Consider the following 21,001-nt stretch of genomic DNA (forward strand, 5'->3'; position numbering starts at 1 on the left):
CAGCATGAGAGCTTAAGATCTCAGACTTTGAATTGCACGAGCATTTGCGAACTCTATGGATCAGCACGGGTAAGACGAATGGCCTAAATAATTGAATTCAACTTATACAAATTCATGATCTCAAAAATTCAACAAATGGCATAAATTATTGAATTTAATTCCAACTAAATTTCATTAGAAAAAACCATGTTTAAAATATACTAGAAAGATAATATTATTATTTAAAATTTCTGCATATATAAATAACATTCACAAATTCTCTCTCCGATCTATTTTGAATTTAAATTTGATTATTTATGAGTAATTAATTATATTTTATACTAATATGATTTTAATTTTGATTTTAGTTATCTAAACATCTATTATTTGCATTTGTATTTGTATTTATAAACTCTCTTTAAAATATATTATCGTTTTTTTAATTCAATAAAAATAATATTTTAAATGTAAAAGGTCTTAAAATAATAATTAAAAAATATTTTAACTACTATAAGTATTATATGTGCCCACATGATGGATTGAGTAGCAACTCGAACTTTTTCAAGTGTTTTATCCAAGATCAGTCTGGGTCCAACACTTTAATATTTCTGTATCTCAAAGATAAATATTTTATTAAAATATATTTTTATAATTAAATTTAAAAAATATTTTTATAATTAATCTTACTTTAGTATCTATATTATTTTTGTTTATTTTAATACTTGAATTTTTTAATCATTCTCATGAATTTAAATTTGATGAAAGTGAGATGATTATAAAATATAATTTTTATATTTTATGTATATTTTAAATAATAACAGTTAAATAATATCACATTTTTTCGGAATCTAAAATTAAACAATAAAATAAACCTAGTTGCCGGAAATTAAGCATTTATTTTGATGTCCAAACCTAAGACCGATGGGATCCCATCGTATCCCAAACTTCTTGCAGCAACCTTTTATTCCGTCACCAAACCACGGAAAACTTCGCAGCCTCAGATCTGCCCAATCAGCACATAACACGTTTCAAGCCAAGTCATTCCTATGCTGTAAGACACCATAACATTGCCCAAACCAAGTCAACTTTCAAAGTCTTTCCTCCAAGAGAACAAGGCAAACAATAAAACAGAGTCTCTTAGAACAAGACAAAGAAACAGGAAAACAGAGCAAGTACCTGCTCTGTTTTCTGATCATCTACTTTTTTTCCCCATTATTCCAATAGCTTTTACAATGAAACCGGAGACTCTAACGTTAGTTTTAGTGAATCTGGCGGGAATAATGGAGCGAGCCGACGAATCATTACTGCCTGGTGTTTACAAAGAAGTTGGCGCCGCTTTGCATACGGATCCAACAGGGCTTGGCTCACTCACTCTGTATCGGTCCGTAGTTCAAACTTCTTGTTATCCTTTAGCTGCTTACCTTGCTATGTATCACAACCGTGCTCATGTTATTGCTCTCGGTGCTTTCCTTTGGGCTGCTGCAACATTTCTTGTCGCCATTTCCACTACTTACCTCCAGGTTTTTATATAGCTTTCCTTGTTTGATGCATTCTCTTTTCCGTTCTTTCTTTTTGCTTCTGTTTTAGTTGAAATGGTGTTTTCCTTTTCTGGGTTTTCTGTTTTTTGAATGAATATTTGTCTTTAATGATCGTATAGACAGATCTATTCGTTTTTATGAGACTCTAGTGATTTTAGAATTGGGGAAAACTTAGGTTAAGTCAATGGTGAAAAAAAAAATATAAAAAATAAATGAAGAACGAGGGACTTAAATATAATATAGATAGATAAATTACATGGTACAACAGTATGTTTATTTTTTTAACTAGAGATTTTTTTGTCCAAGCTTTTTATTTTTGAAGTTAATTAGAACTATGGAAATTAAGTATAAACTCATTATGATTGTACAACATTTAAGCTGATTTTCTTTTTGTGGTTTTTAATTGCATAAATAGTTGTTCTTGTACCAAGAAAGAACTCATTCCATGGCATGCTCAGGTGCATAATCTAGAAATAATGCTTTTCTTTACCTAATTAGGTAGCAATTTCAAGAGGTTTGAATGGGATTGGCCTTGCCATTGTCGTACCAGCCATTCAGTCCCTTGTTGCCGATTCAACTGATGATTGTAACCGCGGTGTGGCTTTCGGATGGCTTCAACTTACTGGAAACATTGGCTCGATCCTAGGCGGCCTCTGTTCGGTCCTGATTGCCTCAAAAACTATCATGGGGATACCCGGCTGGCGCTTTGCGTTCCATTTGGTTTGGATAATTAGTGTTGTTGTTGGTATTGCGGTCCGTCTTTTTGCTAACGATCCACGATTTTCCAGTCATGACAACGCAGCCAAAGAACATGTTGGACACAAGTCTTTTTCATCACTGGCGAAAGACATCATAAACGAAGCAAAATCAGTTATAAGAATCCCAACTTTCCAAATCATTGTTGCTCAAGGTGTTTCGGGATCATTTCCATGGTCCGCTTTGTCATTTGCTCCGATGTGGCTTGAACTAATCGGCTTCTCCCACGAAACAACAGCAATGATCATTACGCTTTTCGTGATTTCGGGTTCAGTCGGTGCTCTCTTTGGAGGAAAGATGGGTGATGTTCTCGCAAAACGCTTCCCAAATGGTGGGAGGATCATTTTGTCGCAGATAAGCGCGGGTTCTATGATCCCCATAGCCGCAGTTTTGCTGCTGGGATTACCTGATGATCCCTCCACTGCATTTATGCATGCTTTAGTTTATGTCATCATGGGATTTTGCACATCTTGGAATGCTCCAGCAACCAACAAGTATGTATTCGTAGTACATCTTAATATTTCCTCACTGTGTTTGAACTATTGCATGTGAGCATTGTTTGGTATATGAATCGTATGCACAGTCCGATATTTGCAGAGATCGTACCTGAGAAATCCCGAACAAGCATCTACGCTTTGGATCGATCTTTTGAGTCTGTACTGGCATCTTTTGCTCCTCCTATAGTAGGGATTTTGGCTCAGCATGTTTATGGTTTTAAACCGATACCTAAGGGATCATCGGACACAATAGAGGTCGAGACTGATCGGAAGAATGCTGCATCACTTGCTAAGGCACTTTACACTGCAATCGCGATTCCAATGGCTCTCTGTTCCTCTATCTATTCGTTCCTTTATTGCACGTATCCAAGAGACAGGGAAAGAGCAAGAATGCAGGCATTGATTGAATCAGAAATGCAACAACTAGAGGACGATCATAATGCTCCATCAAATGCCAAACAATCTGAATTCCGTGTGGCGGACTCGAAGGACAAAGAAAGGAGTGAAATGTGTAGCATTGATTTGGATGATAACGATGAGAAATCTCTTCTGAATCACCAGATTGGCTTCTCAAACTTAGAACACTGATAAACATGTCGTTTTGCAGAATCATTTGAAACTAAAGTCATAAAGGCTTCATTAATTTCATGTCAAGACAAAAAAAATTTTATTCAATTAGGCTCGTTAATTGTCAATTTCCATTGTTTTTCATTTGAAACTAACACATTGGCTACATTGAACAACCGTTAAACCATGATAAACAATCAATTTAAAACTTGTTATAAGTAAGCCAAGAACTAAAATTAAACTGGTCTATCTTCAAAACCAACTACAGAAATCTATATATATTTGCTAACTGCTATCACTGTCTTTTTCTCCTAGATATATATAATGCTCTTTGTCTAATCGGTCGGCATGGCAAAGCGGCAAACAGGACAATAATGGCTAACCTTCAACCACTTTTCGATACAATTACAATGAAAAGCATGCGAACAAGGCATCTGAGAAGCGTCGATCCCAATCTCTAGCTCCTCCAAACAAATCAAGCAATCTTCATCTCGACTTTTTACTCCTACTTTCTTTAGCATCTTCTTAACAAAAGACTCTTTAGCAGCAACCATGCCGTAGTTACTCCTCTCGAACTCCAATTCCGATTCCGCCGTAGCTCTTCCAATCGAAACCTCCTCCTCTTCGTTTTCCTTTTCCACAAAGACGACCCGCATCTCGAAACACAAAGGCAAGACTTCGCAATTATTTCCCGTCGTCGAATCCGCAATTCTAAGCCCACATTCGACAATTTCATAAATGATCATATCGTAAGCAGTAGAGACTACGTCGATTCCGTATCTTATAAAATTGGGAGCAAGAGCAAGACGAAGCTGGTCGTGGCTTTGCAAAAGGCCGAGATCGAAACGAATTGTTTCGAGGGATAAACGCTCGAAGTTGATCAGGTGGCCATCAATGCGACGACGAGGGATTAAAAGGGAAGTTACGTTGAGGATCAACTCGATTTGCATGGGACGGGGAGGTGTGTGATGGGTTTGTTGGAATCTGGAATGGGGTTGGAAAACACGGTAAACAATGTCATAACACTCGTAAGAAATTGAAGCCATTAGCGAAGGAACTTGAGGAGAAAGCTTTGTGTCAAAAGTTTGAATCACGATGGTATTTTATAAGGAGGGGAGGCAATGGCGATGGCAATATCGGCTACGTGAAATCTTGAAATTCTAGTGGCGGTTTAATTTTCACTATATGTGTTGACTTGTTCGTCTTGTATTTTCTCGTCCCTAATTTTATTTATGGCTAATTTAAGTCCCTGTTGACTTCTTTTATCATCATTTTAATTAAAATATTTTAAATATTTTTTAATAATTTGAGTATGATAAATTTCTTTGACAAGTTAAAATAATTTTGATTACAGAGACTTCATTTTCCAAGCTAAAAAGCTGTTGTGTTAGTTGAAAAAATTTTACAGTATCATTTTAATTAGATCATGATGCCAATTGATTTTGAAAAAATGTTTTTTAATTGATCTTATTATAATTTTTATCATATCTGCTATTTTTAATATAATACTTATAGGGCGAAGCCAACAATTTTTATAGGGGCTAAATAAAATTTTAATTTTAATAGTTTATATCTTTATAATTTTAAAGGATTAAATCAAATTTTTATAATTTTAGAGGTGCAAAGTGTAATTTTACCTTTACTAATTTAAAATTTTAAAAATTTTAAAGGGTCTAAATAGTAATTTTCCATTTTAGGAGGGTCGTAGCCGTTGTCAGCCCCCTAGATTTACCTATGAATGCTTAGAATTACTCATAGTCCCTCCCTAGCCCTTAAATAGAAGGATAATACGTTTCAGTACACTTGAATACACATTCTCATGCATTAACATAATTACCAATATCAATCAAGTTAAGACTCTTTAATTATATGAATCCAAGGTTTTGTTTTTTTAAGTGTATTTACCTTAAATTTTCTCCTCGTAAGGGTAAAATGCAACATAGGTCGTAGGTGCATGTATTTTCGAATAGAAAAATATTTATATATTGCTATGGTAACAAATATTTTATTTCATAACATGCATAGGTTATCTTTTAAGTAATTGAAGAGTTGGATATGAATATTTTACCGCTGGTTGAATTGTGAATAATTTATGTAATATATATTTTAGTATAACAATGATTCAAATTTAAATTATATTTTATTGATTTGTTGAAATCGTTGTTATATGGATTTTTTTATAGTTCATTTTTTATTAAATAATTTTGAATATCATGAATTTGTAATTAAACAGCTTTTTTCCGATCTTTGACATTGGTTATCAGATTAACTTGGATCTAAAGTATGTTATTCTACTCATTAATAGGTATTAATCCATTGTACCGATTATTGAATCATCGCTTGAAGCTCGCTAGTCGAACTTAAAAAAAAATAATTATCTAATGATTTGAATAATTTTTTTTGAATAATTCAATAACTTGAATGTAAACTTTCAAATAATACAATAATTATTTTATAAAATTTTGAAATTAAATTGTAAAAATTAAATTTATTAATAGTTTGATGATTTTTGGAATGATTTAACGGTAACCATAATTTACCGCCGAAGAAAAAGGATTTTGTGTGGCGTCCGTCCCTTGAGGAATTGTTTTACTTTATAAAGCGAATTTAAAACAACGGGTTCATTGTAATTATTTATATAATGTTGAATTGCTTTAAGTCTAAAGAAGCCCGGCAGTTAGCAGGTATGTCTCTTTCAAGTGCACCTATTTCAGATTCTATTTGCCTTCTGACCCGTAATCATTCAATTTCCAGCTGTTTATGTTTGAAGAATTAATTTCAGAATGCATACCTTTTTTGACAAATAAAAGTGTTAATAAGGTAGCCTTGTTATGTAAATCTTCGTTAACGAAGTGTTTTCCTTCACATGTTTTTATTTTTAGTGAATTTGATATTTTTATTTTAGATTATCGTTTTTGAAAATCGAATTAATTTATACATTAACTAAAATTATGGTATAGAATCAATTGATTCGTAAATCAAAATAAATTATAATTGTATTAAGAACAATCTATCAAATGAATCAATTTTTATATGTAAATTAAATTATTTTAACCCTAATTGAAAAAAAAATCCTTTGAATCGATTAATTTTTTTTTAAAAGAGTCTTAAATCTTATATAGGTCAAAATAATAAAAGAAATGGGAAAGAAAGCTAAATTTATTTAAAGAAAAAAAAAACCAAAAGGCAAAACTCAAGCACCCGAACTTTCTAAAAAGGTTTTTGGGGTTCTCTCTCTCTCTTCGATTTCAAGTTCTAATCTCTCAGTTGCTATTACATCAAAATGGCAAAGGTTGAAGCTTTAGCCTTCAGAACACTTCTTGATCAGAATGGCAAAAGTTCAATCTTATATGGATAGATAGTTTTAAGCTTATATTGGATTTTGTTTAAATAAGGTTTTAAATTTTTTATAGAACTATCACATTTTATTATATATATTGGATAATTTGATTATTTTTGTTAGTATAATTTTTATCACCGACTCAAATTTTGAATAGGTTTTGAGCCGGATTCTATTGAGCTCACAAATCGAGCTTACTTTCATGCAAAATTACATGTGCACGAGATCATATAGATATGTGTTAAATCTATAATAGGATACGTGTCTATACACATAAAATTTACCTAATATGTCATATTAATGAACAATACTATATTATATAAATATATAAACACCACCATTTAGAGATATTGAAAAATAGTCAACAAATTTTATTATGTATAATATGAAAAGAAATAAAATTATTTATAATGTTTTTCATAGGATGCTTAAAGTAGCCTTGTATGATGGGTTTGTGGGGGCGTGATATAGGGTTGGTAAACACGGTAAGCAAAGTCAATACACTGGTGAGAAATTGGAGCCATTGACGAGAAAGCTTGCAACCCTCGAACGTCGTGGGATTCATATATATGGAGGGCAATGGCGGTCGTGTAAAATCCTATATCAACAAGGAGTATGATATTCTAATTGTCGTTTTCTGATTATTATTATTATTATATCTTAAATTGTGTTTTATTTTTTTTTGCTTCTAAACACTATTCTTTTGGACTACAATGAAATTTTCTTTTATTAGTATTAATCACAATAATTTTAAATATTTATATAAAGAATAATAGCTTTAAATATTATGAAAAGAAATTAAAATTTAAAATTTTATTAATTTATTTTGATAAATAATAGTTGTTAACATTTTTTAAGACGAGGAAAAGAATCTTCATGACTGATACTTTCAACTTAAACTTAAATTTTAAAATTAAAAAAAAAAGTATATTACATATTTTAACATATTTACAATAATTTAAAAAATAAAATAAAAATCTAATTTAAAATTAAGAAAATCAATTCGAGTTCTGACACGTTTCAGTTCCTAGGGGCGAGTTTTGAGATCCGCCAAAACCCCGCGAGTACGTCTCTTAAAATTTTCTTTTAATTTTTTTCTAGTCATTTTCAAACCAGAAAAGAGAAAAAAGGTATCTCGAAAGACTGAAAGCCTGAAACTATTTTCACCTTTCAGCTTAGCATACCAAAGAAAAGAAAAGAAAAATGGAGAGGAGCACACCCGTGCGAAAGCCTCACACCTCAACCGCTGACCTGCTGACGTGGACGGAGGGTTCACAATCTGCCTCCTCCAACTCGGCCGCTTCCTCCGCCTCCGCCCAGCGTTCCTCTGGTCGTTACAACCAGGTCTATTTCGATTATATATAAATGTATATTCTCTGCATATTTATGATTACGCATGCAGCATGCTTACCTTCCGTACACATTTTTTCTTCATTTGACGAGTAATGCATTGAATAACAGCCATCGGATAGAATCAGTAAAGTGCTATTTGGAGGTCAGGTAACTGATGCCGAAGCTCAATCTCTCTTGAACAAGTAAGAACCCTTTCTATTTTCAGTTTATCTTTATTTTGGAGAACAAAAAGCTTCTTTTTTTTTTCTTTTTTCTTTTTGCGAAACTTTGCATTTTTAGTTTGATTTTTAAATTAAAAATATATTGTATTTCGTCCTTTTCCTTTTAGATTTATAATTTAGAACCAGATCTATCTATTGTTACATCTTGTTTTGGGGTTGTGTTTGATTTGTATTAAGATATTGATCTTCTACTATTTTATTAGCTGAGGAAATTTTGATAATATAATTAGAAATATCTATGTATCTTTTGCAGGAACGAGAGGATCTGCTTTTTTTCTTGTTCAAATTACCTAATTTATATTAAATTTATGTATTTAAAATAATAAGTTCGGGTGGTTTAAGTTTTAATCTCGCTGTAGTTCCTACTTTTGCCTTTTTGAATTTATTTATTCCTTAATGAACTCTCAATAGACATGAAACTTTAAATCTTTTCATATGAAAGCTTATCTTTTAACTAACCGGAGCACTCACATTCCATGTTATTCAGACTCGGGTACCACTATCAAATATGGGTATGTGTCCTACATGGGTATCTTCAGTTTTTTAAAAGTTTTACCATATATTTGGAAGGTTTTTGAGGGTCATACTCCATATCTCAATACTTATATCCAAATATTTGTTTGATGTCAGCTATGAGTATTTCAAGAAAAGAAGAGTTGAATCAACATAACTTACATTTCCAACTTATGACTCATTCATGTCCTTTTTTTTCTTTATATTAGGTTTGATAGTTGAGCTGCTTTTTATGTCCATTTGAGATTAATGTTTTAACCTGGAAATCTCTCTAATTGGACATTGTAAAATAGATTGCCGTGTAGACCATTGCAAACATAAAGTTGGGATATTCACATGTTTAGGCCTTTATCATAAATCTCAACTGTCAAGTACAGTTGGCTACAGAGCAGGCATTAAACTAGACTGCACTCTTGTAGTTTCCTCATTTATACATCTTTGTTTCTGGATCCAGTTCATGTATGTTAGTCATTGATTTTTCGGGTCATGCTCTCCAACTCGGCTCATACAGTTAAGACTAACACTGCTTAAAAAGTTAGATCTGGAACCGATGTTGGGACTCCTTGGGGGTTTAAGATAACTAATATAATTTCTTGGTTTTTGATTGCTTGCGATGTCATTTCCCGTAGAAAGACTCCAGCCAAACTAATATTGGGACTTCCAGTTGTCTGGTATCTCTTATATTTTGCTCATTGAATTCTGGATTAACTATGCACTTATGGGTGTACACCCTTTAATTGGACTCTATTCTAAGAATTTCACAACTTCGTCCAAGCCCGTTGCATGAACCGGTTCCCTTTTGCTCATTTTTGTAATCTGGCATGGAGTTGTAATATAGTACATTCATCAAGGGCCAATTTAGATGAGTGGCTATCATTCGTCTGATTCTGTCTGGAATTGTTCACTATTGCTCTTTCAGGAAGCCATGCTCGGGTTACAAAATGAAAGAGATGACTGGTAGTGGAATTTTTGCTGCTGGTGGTGCCAATGGGGCATCTGAAACTACTGCTATGAATTCCACTAACAAAACAGGATTGCGGATGTATCAGGTATCTGTTTGATCTCCCTCGCAGAATGAGCATGATCGTTCACCAGTTGTTGATGTAAATTTACCATTTTAAACTTTGGTGTGATTTTCAGCAAGCAATGAATGGAATTAGCCAGATATCATTTACTGCTGATGCAAGTGTTTCTCCCAAGAAGCCTACCTCTATCCCTGAGGTAGCAAAGCAGCGAGAGTTAAGTGGCTCATTGCAAAGAGAATCAGATGCAAAGAATAAAAAGCAAATATCAAATGCAAAGTATAAGGAGATCAGTGGACATGACATCTTTGCCCCTCCTGAAAATAAGCCACGTTCGTTGGCTGCTGTCACCTCTGAATCAAGAGGAAGCAAAGACATGGGAGAACCTGCACCACGAAATGTCCGCACATCTGTCAAAGTTTCAAATGTGAGTTCTATCTTTTTTTGTGTCTAATAATCCTTTCTCACCATTGTACCACTCGTAGAAAGTAAGAACATAGAATAGTCGACTCAGTGTAGTGCCTTCTCAGTACTCTTGGGATGCATTATTCCAACTCTTCATTTTTCTTGAGGTACTTGTGTCCAATATACATATCACTATAGTAATCCTTCACAAAACTGATCGTCTGCTTTTAATTCTTGTTAGATTGGGAATACACACATGCTTTACATAAATTTGGTATTGAACCATAACTTTTACGTCAAGCAAATAAATTTTTTTCTCTCCAATTTGCACGATTTCCTTCAGGCCAGTTCTATTATAGGCTTATCCTACCTGCAAACATCATTCCATTGGTCCTAGGGTTTTGTTTTTGTATATTGATTTTGAAGTTTCACCAGTCATGTAACTGTTATTTCGTATTTGTTATAGCCTGCAGGAGGTCAGACAAGTATCCTATTCACGGACGAACCAATTGTCAAGGTGACAAAGAAGATACATAACCAAAAGTTTCAAGAGCTGACCGGTAATGGTATCTTCAAGGGAGATGTCCCACCAGGTTCTGTGGAAAAACCACTTAGCCGAGCTAAACTGCGAGAAATGAGCGGCAATGACATCTTTTCTGATGGGAAGGCAGAATCTCGCGACTCTTTGGGTGGTGTACGTAAGCCTCCCGGTGGTGAGAGCAGCATTGCCTTGGTTTAACTTGATATTAAGCTGCCTGTATAACTATAGTGTCATTTGCTGTACATCCCAGTTTGGGGTGCTATGTTTTGACTATGAGGTGTTCTCAGTGTTGGATGACAATCGAATATAGGTATTCGAGTGGTGTATGTTAGTTGTGGCTTGTGATTATGCTGTTTTGGTGTAACATTTAGATCGAGACTCTAGGCAATTAGGATCGGCTAATTGAGTGATTTCAGCAATTTCCAGTGTTAGTGTTTGTTCTGGTCTCCAGACCAACTTTCTTTGTTTCTGTGGAATAAACAAGGCCCTTGGTGAGAGCATGCACCAAAGTGTTAAATGCCAAAAATTAGCCTTCTTATGGATACAGAGTATCTGCGGCCTGCGCAGTCCCGTGGAGCAATTAAATCCTGTATTTTTAAAATCAGAGTAAATTGGTAATATTCTCAGCAGTTTTTAAAGTCGAGTAAATTGATAAAATCATTGACAAAAATCCAAGTAAATGGGTAAAACCGTTAACAATTTTTAAAATGGACGTAAATGGGTACCGAATAAATTTTATTAATCCTTGTACCTTTGATAATGCCGCTCTAAAAGACCAAAAGTGCACATGCAGGAGGCAGGGGCTGGAAGGCACATAATTATGAACCCCATTTTCAACGGAAAGAAGGGTAAAGCTTGCGCAAATGCACTGCCTGCATGTGCTGTTGACCATTCATGTCCTCAAATGCTTTGTTACCCCAAACGGGACCTCCCCATGAATATATTTTAGATCTATGCTCCGATGTGTCAAATAAGGGTCTTTTACGTTAATAATACAAATAAATAATTATAAAAATACGGTGGAAAACATATTATTTATGAGAATGTGTTATTTTGAACAATAAAAGACGGTCTCGTCAATGTGTTATATAACACCTATAAAATAACATTTTAATAAAATTAATTTAAAATAATATTTTAATTCAAAAAGGGTGATATTTTAATTCAAAAAGGGTGACGCTAAAATGTCAACCAGCACCCTTTTCACATTTATTTTTTAATTTTATACATTTTAATTTTATGACTTTATATTTTATAGTTTTCATAATTTAATTTTTATTTCATAAAAATGGTTGAGTTGTGTTGTTTTTATAATTTTAATATTTTATAAATATAAAATTTTGAATATTTAAAATAATGACCAAGTAGATAATTTTTGGTAAAATTGACATAAAAACATGAAGGTAATCTACCTAAATAGCCATTTAAGGTTTTAGTGAGTTCTGATTTAGTTATCAATTTAAGTAAATTTCTAATTCTAGTCACTCCACTATTAAAATGTATTTGGTCAACAAATAGAATGTTGATATAGCATTTTTATTGGTATAATAATAAATTTAGCCCTAATATTTTACATATTCTATCTAATTGATTCTATTTCTAAAAAGTTTAATACGTTTCACTCTCAAAATTTACACATTATCAACTCGATCATTATTATAAATATTAAAGAATTTATAATTATAAAATATTTAAAAATTAAATTTATAAAATTAAAACAGCTCTACCGTTTTTATGAAATAAAATTAAATTATGAAGGCAATAAAATATAAAATTATGAAATAGAAATATATAATTAAAAAGAAAGTAAAGATGGGTGAAAAGGGCGCCATTGACATTTTGGCGTACCCTTTTAAACTAAAATATATTTTTACTATTCATTTAATTTTATTAAAATATTATTTCTATAAGTGGTGTCATTTTATTGGCGACATCATCTTTTACTATTCAAAACTATTCATCCTCGTAAATAATTTGCTTTCCACTCTATTTTAATAATTATTTCTTTTATTAGTGTAAAAAACCCGTCAAATAACATTCGTAGTCACATAATGTGTGCGTGTGTAGTGTAAGCTTGTTTCTATCACATGTTGGAGTACTAACTTTCTAATTTTCTGGTATTAAAAAACATTCATATCAACTTTGGGTATATTTATTTTTAAATTTTTTTTGGTATAATAAAAATATCATCATGATATATTGACGTTATAAATAATTTATTAACTCTAAAGGCTAAAAATAGGGGAAAAGTACATTTTGAAAAATAATTTTCAAATTCTCTTTCTTGAAATAACAAAAAATGTTTGAATAATAAAAATATTAAGAAATAGTTGTATAGAGTTTTACCGAGTATCACTAACAATGGAGCTTCAAATCATGGGCAAACAATGATTGAATCCGAAATTGAACTCAAACAAATCGAAAAATACCTGTAAACGAACTCAATCATTTTATTTTGAATGTTCTATCATGGAAGCAAGCAATGCTTTAGATAATGAAAACGATGAAAAACCAAGCATAAATTATTAAGTCATAGCGGATAAGGCAAACTAGACATTCATACAGAGGAACTTAATACCGAAGACGGTTCATGCATCTCCAGCTCCGATCAAGGCAAGAAGAAACTTCTCATAGTCACCCGAAGTATCTTTAGCAATTGCTTGTTCGAGAGGGATGCTGTTTCTTCGTTGATATGCCTCCTTAATACGTACCATGTCGACCTCTGCACGAGTTGTGACGACTCGGGTAAGAGCCCATTCATCGGATCCCAACTTATTGATGGCTTGACGTAGAACCTTCTCGAAATATTGCTCTGGGGTGGTGAAGCACTTGATCACAGCTCTTAGTAATTTGAGGAATTCATCACTGGGATCAGCCTTCAAATCCTGCAAACCCGTATTTCATCATTACTTTGATTCGAACATAGTAAAAGGATTTACATATTTCGTCGAGAAAAATGACCATCGTTTATTGTTTATCATCTACCTTGTTGATAGCATTGCCGAATGAGGTATTGTAATGGTTGAGAGTTGCATTGAGCTGTGCCTTACTCCTTGTTGATACAATCCTAATCACCTCCTCATCGGTATAATGCTTGTCCGAGATTTTATCATGAAGTATCTTAGCCTCAGATTTTGCCAATGTCATGTTCACCTCCTCTCCCTCATATCGGAATGCACTAACAAGAGGGACCAAAAGCTGCACCAAGCAAGTGAAATAAAACACTTTATAAATCTTATGTAGGCATTCAACTCGAGAACAATAAAAGCATGGCAAAGAAAGTCAAGCCGGAACCTTGCGGTACTCTCCGGTAGTGTGGTGAGCAACATCTTCTTCAAGGGATTTCTTATAACGAGCATGATACGCCTTTTTCACATTGAGTAGTTCATGCGAAGACCTACTGCAAGCTATCTCCATGAGAATCCAATTGCTTGATGTGAACTTCTTTGTAGCTTCATTAGCCAGATGAGCATCTCGCTCTGCAGGGTCCAACGTAAAAAGCAGCACAGCCCGCTGTAGAATGTCAAAGCAGAACAAAAATCTCAAGAAGTTAAAGAAAACGTAATATTCGAAACTATTACAAAAAAAAATCCAATGCCAGACATCAAAATGTATGTGGAAATTTGACCTCGAAATCACTTGTAAGTTCCTTCTCCAAACACTTGAGAAGATCTTCCCCATAAGCTTCACCATAAACTTTCCGAATTGAATTGCGCTGTGCTGCATTCCTGTGAGCCAATATGTCGATAATCAATTGCTCGTTCGTACCCCAGCCTGCCAAAGAATATCGGAGACAGTTCATCGTCATAGCTTGTTCTTTCAGCAATTAAAACAAACAGTAACAGGGAGTATCTGTTGATTGTATGATACAATATCTATTACTCCAAAATAGCACAAATTAAACTACTATTTCATTACCCCATCAAATGTAGATTGAGAAAAAGATGACGGTCCTTCAATATAAGCAATTAAGCATACAAATAGCAGATAACATTCACTTGATCTACAAATTATAAGGGCAAACTCTGATGTCCAGAGACATATAACCAAAGTAATCTTGATCTTCCATTTAAAAAATGCAGATCAGATGGTGATCCAACACTGACAGATCAGATCTGGAATCCATTTCCAGATGAACAACTTCAAGAAAGCCTTTATGAACGATTTTCAAAGATCATAGCGAAGGAGATGATGACAAAATATGAAACCACCCAAGAAAAAAAAGCAGATCAATCAAAATACATAAAAAAAAAAACCCATAATTCAATACAATGCTATACCATCAAACATCAACTCAAACAAGTCAAGAACAAAACATGGAAAGATAGATGAATGATTCAACTTAGTAAGTATAGAGCTAAAGAATAAAAGGACCTTCAAAAGCTTTCCGAAGTTGCTCAGCATCCTCAGAAGGAGAAGGAACGTGAACTGGAACTTTGAGGGTTGCCATTGAAACTTTCTTTGGTTTGTTTTCAGTGATTGTGGAAAATGTCTATAGCCTTAAAACGCTTTATAGTACATTAAAAGCAATCAAATTCCTTCCTCTTTTTTTTTTTTTTTTGTATTTTCTAAATTTTGTTATTAACTTTCCTTTTCTTCCGCACGTTGAAAGTATATTATTATTATTTTCTAATCATATCAGTTTCTTTTAAAGATAATTTCTAAAATTAAATATAATCTTTTCTAAACATACTCAAATTTATGTTTTTTATACTAATAACAATAATTGTATCAATTGAGTTAAAATTTAATTAATAAAAGTAATACTATTATTATAATTATACGGTAACTAGGCATTCACATGAGAATTTCCGCCCATATTTTCACATAATTATTGAATAAGGACAGAACAGTGAATCTTATCTTTGTTGATAATGTAATATAAGTCGGGATTTTAATACTGTTTCACATTTCAAATATTTGATTTTGGTATAGCGAAGTACATTTACTTAAAATTTGAATTAAATTAAGTTTAAATTCCAATAATATTATATTGAACAGAGTAGTTATAAATTTTAATAATTAATTTTATAAACAATAAAATGGACAGGTGTCCGTATATTTCATGAACTGAATTTTTCACCAACTTTTAATTATTTAAAATATAAAAAATAGTTCACTTTAAATTAATAGAAATAATTATAAAATATTATATGAAAATATTTTTAAATTGTTTTTTATAAAACTAATGAGCTAAACCGATAAGAACAGTGGAAAAACATGACCACCTTTTACATTTATTCATAATCTATTTGTGTATTTATATTATTTATATTAATATTAAGAGTTTGACTGAATTGGTATTATTAATTAATTATAGATATAGTAAATTTTTACTTTTAATTTTATAAAAAATTATTTTAGTATTTTATTTAATTTTTTGTCTCTTTAAATTCTTGAACTTATACTTTCTTTAAATCACCTGCAATAGATGAAAAATTAATGTTTGTTAATATTGTTAATGTGGCATATATATTGATTATCATGTAGATGACATTCGAATTTAATTAACTTTTAAAATTATAAAAATATTTTATATATTTAAAAATTTTAAAATTAATTAAATACGAATGTGTCATCCATGTGATAATGCACACATATCCAACATTATTAAAAAACGTTAACTTTATAGATTGACCAATGAAATTTTAATAATCAGATTCGGTTCACACTTTACATTATATAAAGCATATATGAAATATTTATAGATTTATTTTTATTTAAGTCTCTATGGTCCTCCTCAAAACTATTTTAATTTGACTCCAAATACGTTGCAATCATTGACCTCATTGCTTCTTAATTATAATCATAGCTAATTGGGATATATATTATTTGTTTTATACATATTTTTAATATTAATTAATATGGAAAAAAACAATTCAAATTTATCATAAACTTCAACATAAATGATGAAATTATTAGATAAACAAATTTAATGAAATGGAATTAGACCTATCTATGGTCGGGTCATTCGGTTCGGCCCAAAGACCCTCCTGAAAAGTGAGTGAGAGGGTTTAGATAAAAATATAAACCTGAAAAGTGGAATTAGGTAAAAAATAAGACTCGTTAAAAAACTGGTCGGATCTCAAATAAGATTTTTTTGGCCCAAGCCTGGGTCAACCCGAATATGCAAAAAAATGTATTTATTTTTTTATTTTTTTAATGTTTTGTTTTTATTTTCTTATTATTATTGCTTAGATATTGTATAACTCTTATTTTATTGTTAATTTTGCTATTATTTTAAAGACATTTACTTGTTAAGTTGCACCTATATGTTATTTAAGTATATATATATTTTTAATTTATTTTTAATTTGTTGAGAAATGTTTATTTTTAATTTAATGATTTTAGTAATTTTGGTGTATTATATATTTTTTAAAAATAATATAACATGAGTGAGCCAGGCCTAAAATTTTGATTGGCCCGGCCGGGCCATCTACGCCTCTAGTTTACTTCAAAAACAATGAACTTCTCAAATGGAATGCGGTGGTCAATCTTCAAATTTGAAATTGACCAGCTTGGCTCCACTTGATTAGCCGGGTTAAACCGAAGAAGCCGAAAGGAAACAATTTAGTTTACTTCAGTGAAGAGCCGAAGATTCGCAAGAGTTACCGCTACTTTTTCTTTTTCCTGACGGGGTAAAAATTAGAATCATTCTCTGATCTCATCTCAGTCATCCGCCAACAAAACCATCAGACAAGCAAGGATCGACGTTGAACAAGAAATCTCCCATCTAGCTTATTCGTGAAGGTCGCCAATAATGGTGGCGACAAAGCCCAACGCTTCTACTCCTATTACAGGCAAAATGAGTCCGCGCATTTGGTTTTACTCCATTTTGCTCAGTCTTCAATACGGAGCGCAGCCACTTATCTCCAAGCGCTTCACCAGGTAACCATTTTTCCTTCAAAAAATTTTGATTTATTTAATTATTTGCTTTTTAATTTGGATTGTAATTGATCACCTGCTGGATTTTATAGAAAATAATTTTTGAGTGATCTTTTCGAAATTTTGATTTGAATTATGGGGTAATGTAGTAGTTGGAACCGTTTTTGTAATATCTTAGTTTATCATGATCTTTTGGCTAAGTTTAATATTCATTCATTTTCCTGGTTTTTGTTTTATTTTGTTCTTTTTAAGATTGGCAACTTAGTTAGAGATATTGACGTTTGAATTGGTCTCTAGAGAGCTTATTCCTTCCTTGAACTTGAAGCATCATCTTGGTTTGCCCATGCATTTGATGCGATTAGTAGCGGGAAATCTTCATTGGCATCAACTGCTTAAATGTACCCTTGTCGGCTTATATCTTAATGCTATCTTTTAAAGTATTCAATGCTAGGATGTAAATTCAGTTTAATAATGATGGTGAATATCCCAGCTCTTGCACAGTGCACACATGTATGCTTTGACTTTTCATTTTTCGTTAGTACCCATATCCGTCAACAATCTAGATGATATAGAGCTATGAGTCTCTAAGAACCCTTCAAATACATGGAAATTCTGAAAAAAATTGAACTTGTCCGTGTTGAGCTCATACCCGTGTCTGATTTTTATACTTGAATCCAGGTAGCAGAGCATGTATATGGATCATAAACAACATCTGACTTCTTTGTTTACATACTTGCTGGAGTCTATTTGAACAAATTTTCTTTTCCAAGTTTTTAACTCATTTTTTTAATTATTATTATACAGACGGGAAGTAATTGTAACGTCGTCAGTCTTGATATGTGAAATAGCAAAGGTAATCTTACATGTAATTTATACTTTTGGTTCTTTTAGCTTTTAAACATTTGAGTTTATGAGATCATTTACTTTTGAATATGTTTACTAGGTTTTATGTGCTATAATTCTCATGGCGAAAGATGGTAGCATAAAGAGACTGGCGAAGGAATGGACTTTGATGGGTTCACTTACTGCATCGGGTCTTCCTGCTGCAATTTATGCACTTCAAAATAGCTTGTTGCAAATATCTTACAGGAACCTGGATTCGCTTACTTTCTCAATGCTGAACCAGACAAAAATATTTTTCACTGCCTTATTTACATATATCATACTGAGGTATCTTCTCCAAGGGGTCCTTTATCTATCATTTATCTTCTTTAGTACTGATCTACTGGTTCCGATTAAAGCTAGAGACTAGGTTGATGTTTGTGTATATTACCCATTACTGCTCACCAATATGCTAGTCTCCTTTTGAGTTTTCAAATGACTTTTTCTTGCAGTATGTTTTACGAATGTGGTTGTTTTTTCTTTGCAAAATGGTATTATTTCAACCAAAAGCATTATGGTTTTTTTTTTTTTTTTTTTTAGTTTTTTGGCTTAATTTGTTGTGTGTCTATGCAGGCAAAGGCAGTCAATTCAACAAACTGGGGCTCTGTTTTTGTTGATCATGGCAGCTGTTCTTCTAAGTATCGGTGAAGGTTCTAGCAAAGCTTCTAGCACTGGTGATCCTGAGCAAATTCTATTTTACGGAATAGTACCTGTTTTAGTTGCTTCTGTACTTTCTGGTCTGGCTTCTGCATTATGTCAATGGGCTTCTCAGGTGAGAAACGGCCTATTTTCCTTTTTACCTATTTTTAATAAACAAATTATCTATGCTTGCCTATTTCTTAACTTTCATTAAAAATTTCTTTATTACAGGTCAAGAAGCACTCATCATACTTGATGACTGTAGAAATGTCTATTGTTGGAAGTTTGTGCTTACTGGCTAGTACCTCTAAGTCTCCAGATGGAGAATCTATCAGACGCCATGGATTCTTTTATGGTTGGACTCCACTAACTTTGGTAATAATCGTTCTTTTTCTGAAAAATTCTCTGGAGAACATAGGGGATGCTCTTGGGTTTACATAAGCAGGGAAACTATAGTATAAGACTGGGTAGGGAGCCTGCAGGGAGCTTTGCAAGCTAAGGCTACCTAACTTCTCTCTAAAGGATGTGCATTAAGTTTATTTCTGCAATACTTTTTTTGTTTAAACTGCTATGGTACATGCATACTAAAGTTTTAACACATCTTTCTTCCTTTTTCAGATTCCGGTTGTAGCCAATGCTGTCGGTGGGATTCTTGTTGGCCTTGTCACCAGCCTTGCAGGTGGCGTGAGAAAGGTAGGCCTAACTACATAGAACTAATACGGTGACTACTTAGGACGGAGCATTGAAGAGTGGAGTGGTGATTAAATGGGTGCTTGTCGACATGGAGGCTATTGAATTGCATGTGTTAATCAAGTAAACAAAATATCAAATCTAAAGTCATCAGACCTGCAGATTTCGAAATAATATTTTTGAGGGATCATTAAAGAGAAGAGTGATGTTTGCTTTATTGTTTGAATTTATTTTCTATACCGCATTTTGTTTTCTCAAGGGTACTTACGTCAGCAAAATTTTCTCAAATGCGATCAGGGGTTTGTCATTGTTTCAGCACTTCTTGTAACAGCGATGCTGCAGTTCCTGTTTGAAGGAAAACCTCCATCAGTATATTGTCTCGTGGCTCTTCCACTTGTCATTAGTAGCATTTCAATATACCAGAAATATCCGTACAAAGTCAAAAAGAAGGAAGCCTAATAACACCTGTAGGCAGGTAAGGGAATTTCTCATAGTGACCCCAATTATTATAGTTTACATTTGTTTTTCCCAAGTTCTACAGGGAGGGTTTACAGGAATTTTAAATGTATGCAAATGAAGAAGGCATTTTATACCTGCTTGAATTTGGGAAGTTAAAGAAAACCCAAGGCTTTGATGCAATTCTTACCTTTTGGAGCAGTATAAAGTTGTATGAATTATGAATTGAATAATCATGTATGTGATTGTGAAGTAATTGAGAAGATCTATAGAATTCTTTTTAATGAGAAGAAAATACATAGTTATGGATGGTGGTGGCTTCACTTAACTAAGCATTTCTTCGCATCTAGTTAGATTCTAAAAAAAATATCATGATCCTCTCTCTTTTTTGTCATTATAGAGGTAATGAAGGCCTTAATTGACTGCCATTAAGAATTATAACATATGGATCTACATCTTCTCCAATTGGGGTTTCAAGTTTCTTTTTACTGTTGGAATGCCTCAAGTTCCAAACTATTGAAACCACCAAGTGGGGTCAAATTCCCCTTTATTATTTTCCCATCTGTTACTATTATTTAATCACCATTCATAACTTAATTAATGTATTGAAAAAATCGACAAAAATAAATTGAATCTAATCTCTTCGACTTGAGAGTCACGAAAACTTAAAAAAGTGATAGAATTCGGGGTTTATAAATGTTCTTTTAACCTGGAAAA

The 21,001-nt window shown here is 32.7% G+C and overlaps 5 protein-coding genes across 5 annotated transcripts; 3 read left to right on the top strand and 2 right to left on the bottom strand.

Annotated features, from left to right (window-relative positions):
* The first annotated feature begins 933 nt into the window (after positions 1-933).
* LOC105802280 (uncharacterized) lies at positions 934-3,465 on the top strand. Its single transcript, XM_052623157.1, has 3 exons — positions 934-1,499; positions 2,016-2,767; positions 2,857-3,465. Exons 1-3 carry the CDS (start codon positions 1,212-1,214, stop codon positions 3,356-3,358), a joined length of 1,542 nt encoding a protein of 513 aa, XP_052479117.1. The 5' UTR covers positions 934-1,211; the 3' UTR covers positions 3,359-3,465.
* Positions 3,466-3,672: 207 nt separating this feature from the next.
* On the bottom strand, positions 3,673-4,419 carry LOC105801435 (putative RING-H2 finger protein ATL19). Its single transcript, XM_012632738.2, has one exon. It carries the CDS (start codon positions 4,381-4,383, stop codon positions 3,673-3,675), a length of 711 nt encoding a protein of 236 aa, XP_012488192.1. The 5' UTR covers positions 4,384-4,419.
* Positions 4,420-7,779: 3,360 nt separating this feature from the next.
* Positions 7,780-11,258, top strand: LOC105802279 (uncharacterized). Its single transcript, XM_012633835.2, has 5 exons — positions 7,780-8,021; positions 8,139-8,212; positions 9,684-9,813; positions 9,905-10,213; positions 10,658-11,258. Exons 1-5 carry the CDS (start codon positions 7,881-7,883, stop codon positions 10,928-10,930), a joined length of 927 nt encoding a protein of 308 aa, XP_012489289.1. The 5' UTR covers positions 7,780-7,880; the 3' UTR covers positions 10,931-11,258.
* Positions 11,259-13,158: 1,900 nt separating this feature from the next.
* LOC105802278 (annexin Gh1) lies at positions 13,159-15,274 on the bottom strand. Its single transcript, XM_012633833.2, has 5 exons — positions 15,107-15,274; positions 14,361-14,506; positions 14,027-14,245; positions 13,718-13,930; positions 13,159-13,617 (listed from the first exon to the last, which is right to left on the bottom strand). Exons 1-5 carry the CDS (start codon positions 15,180-15,182, stop codon positions 13,321-13,323), a joined length of 951 nt encoding a protein of 316 aa, XP_012489287.1. The 5' UTR covers positions 15,183-15,274; the 3' UTR covers positions 13,159-13,320.
* Positions 15,275-17,233: 1,959 nt separating this feature from the next.
* On the top strand, positions 17,234-20,593 carry LOC105802277 (UDP-N-acetylglucosamine transporter ROCK1). The gene is made up of 7 exons (XM_012633832.2): positions 17,234-17,620; positions 18,422-18,470; positions 18,561-18,787; positions 19,073-19,271; positions 19,370-19,513; positions 19,757-19,831; positions 20,126-20,593. The coding sequence occupies exons 1-7, from the start codon at positions 17,493-17,495 to the stop codon at positions 20,285-20,287; spliced, it is 984 nt and encodes a 327-aa protein (XP_012489286.1). The 5' UTR covers positions 17,234-17,492; the 3' UTR covers positions 20,288-20,593.
* The last annotated feature ends 408 nt before the right edge of the window (positions 20,594-21,001 follow it).

The sequence above is a fragment of the Gossypium raimondii genome, chromosome 11 (genome assembly GCF_025698545.1).
Source record: "Gossypium raimondii isolate GPD5lz chromosome 11, ASM2569854v1, whole genome shotgun sequence".
NCBI lineage: Eukaryota > Viridiplantae > Streptophyta > Magnoliopsida > Malvales > Malvaceae > Gossypium > Gossypium raimondii.

What these genes read in the sequence shown, in the direction of transcription:
- LOC105802280 (XM_052623157.1), top strand. Translation starts at nt 1,212, where the DNA reads ATGAAACCGGAGACTCTAACGTTAGTTTTAGTGAATCTGGCGGGAATA. An exon ending in TTTCCACTACTTACCTCCAG is followed by an intron (nt 1,500 to 2,015) that starts GTTTTTATATAG and finishes TTACCTAATTAG; the next exon opens with GTAGCAATTTCAAGAGGTTT. An exon ending in AATGCTCCAGCAACCAACAA is followed by an intron (nt 2,768 to 2,856) that starts GTATGTATTCGT and finishes TCGTATGCACAG; the next exon opens with TCCGATATTTGCAGAGATCG.
- LOC105801435 (XM_012632738.2), bottom strand. Translation starts at nt 4,383, where the DNA reads ATGGCTTCAATTTCTTACGAGTGTTATGACATTGTTTACCGTGTTTTC.
- LOC105802279 (XM_012633835.2), top strand. Translation starts at nt 7,881, where the DNA reads ATGGAGAGGAGCACACCCGTGCGAAAGCCTCACACCTCAACCGCTGAC. An exon ending in CCTCTGGTCGTTACAACCAG is followed by an intron (nt 8,022 to 8,138) that starts GTCTATTTCGAT and finishes ATTGAATAACAG; the next exon opens with CCATCGGATAGAATCAGTAA. An exon ending in CAGGATTGCGGATGTATCAG is followed by an intron (nt 9,814 to 9,904) that starts GTATCTGTTTGA and finishes TGTGATTTTCAG; the next exon opens with CAAGCAATGAATGGAATTAG.
- LOC105802278 (XM_012633833.2), bottom strand. Translation starts at nt 15,182, where the DNA reads ATGGCAACCCTCAAAGTTCCAGTTCACGTTCCTTCTCCTTCTGAGGAT. An exon ending in ACTTCGGAAAGCTTTTGAAG is followed by an intron (nt 14,507 to 15,106) that starts GTCCTTTTATTC and finishes ATTCTTTGGCAG; the next exon opens with GCTGGGGTACGAACGAGCAA. An exon ending in TCGGCAATGCTATCAACAAG is followed by an intron (nt 13,618 to 13,717) that starts GTAGATGATAAA and finishes ACGGGTTTGCAG; the next exon opens with GATTTGAAGGCTGATCCCAG.
- LOC105802277 (XM_012633832.2), top strand. Translation starts at nt 17,493, where the DNA reads ATGGTGGCGACAAAGCCCAACGCTTCTACTCCTATTACAGGCAAAATG. An exon ending in TTTACATATATCATACTGAG is followed by an intron (nt 18,788 to 19,072) that starts GTATCTTCTCCA and finishes GTGTCTATGCAG; the next exon opens with GCAAAGGCAGTCAATTCAAC. An exon ending in GTTGGACTCCACTAACTTTG is followed by an intron (nt 19,514 to 19,756) that starts GTAATAATCGTT and finishes TTCCTTTTTCAG; the next exon opens with ATTCCGGTTGTAGCCAATGC.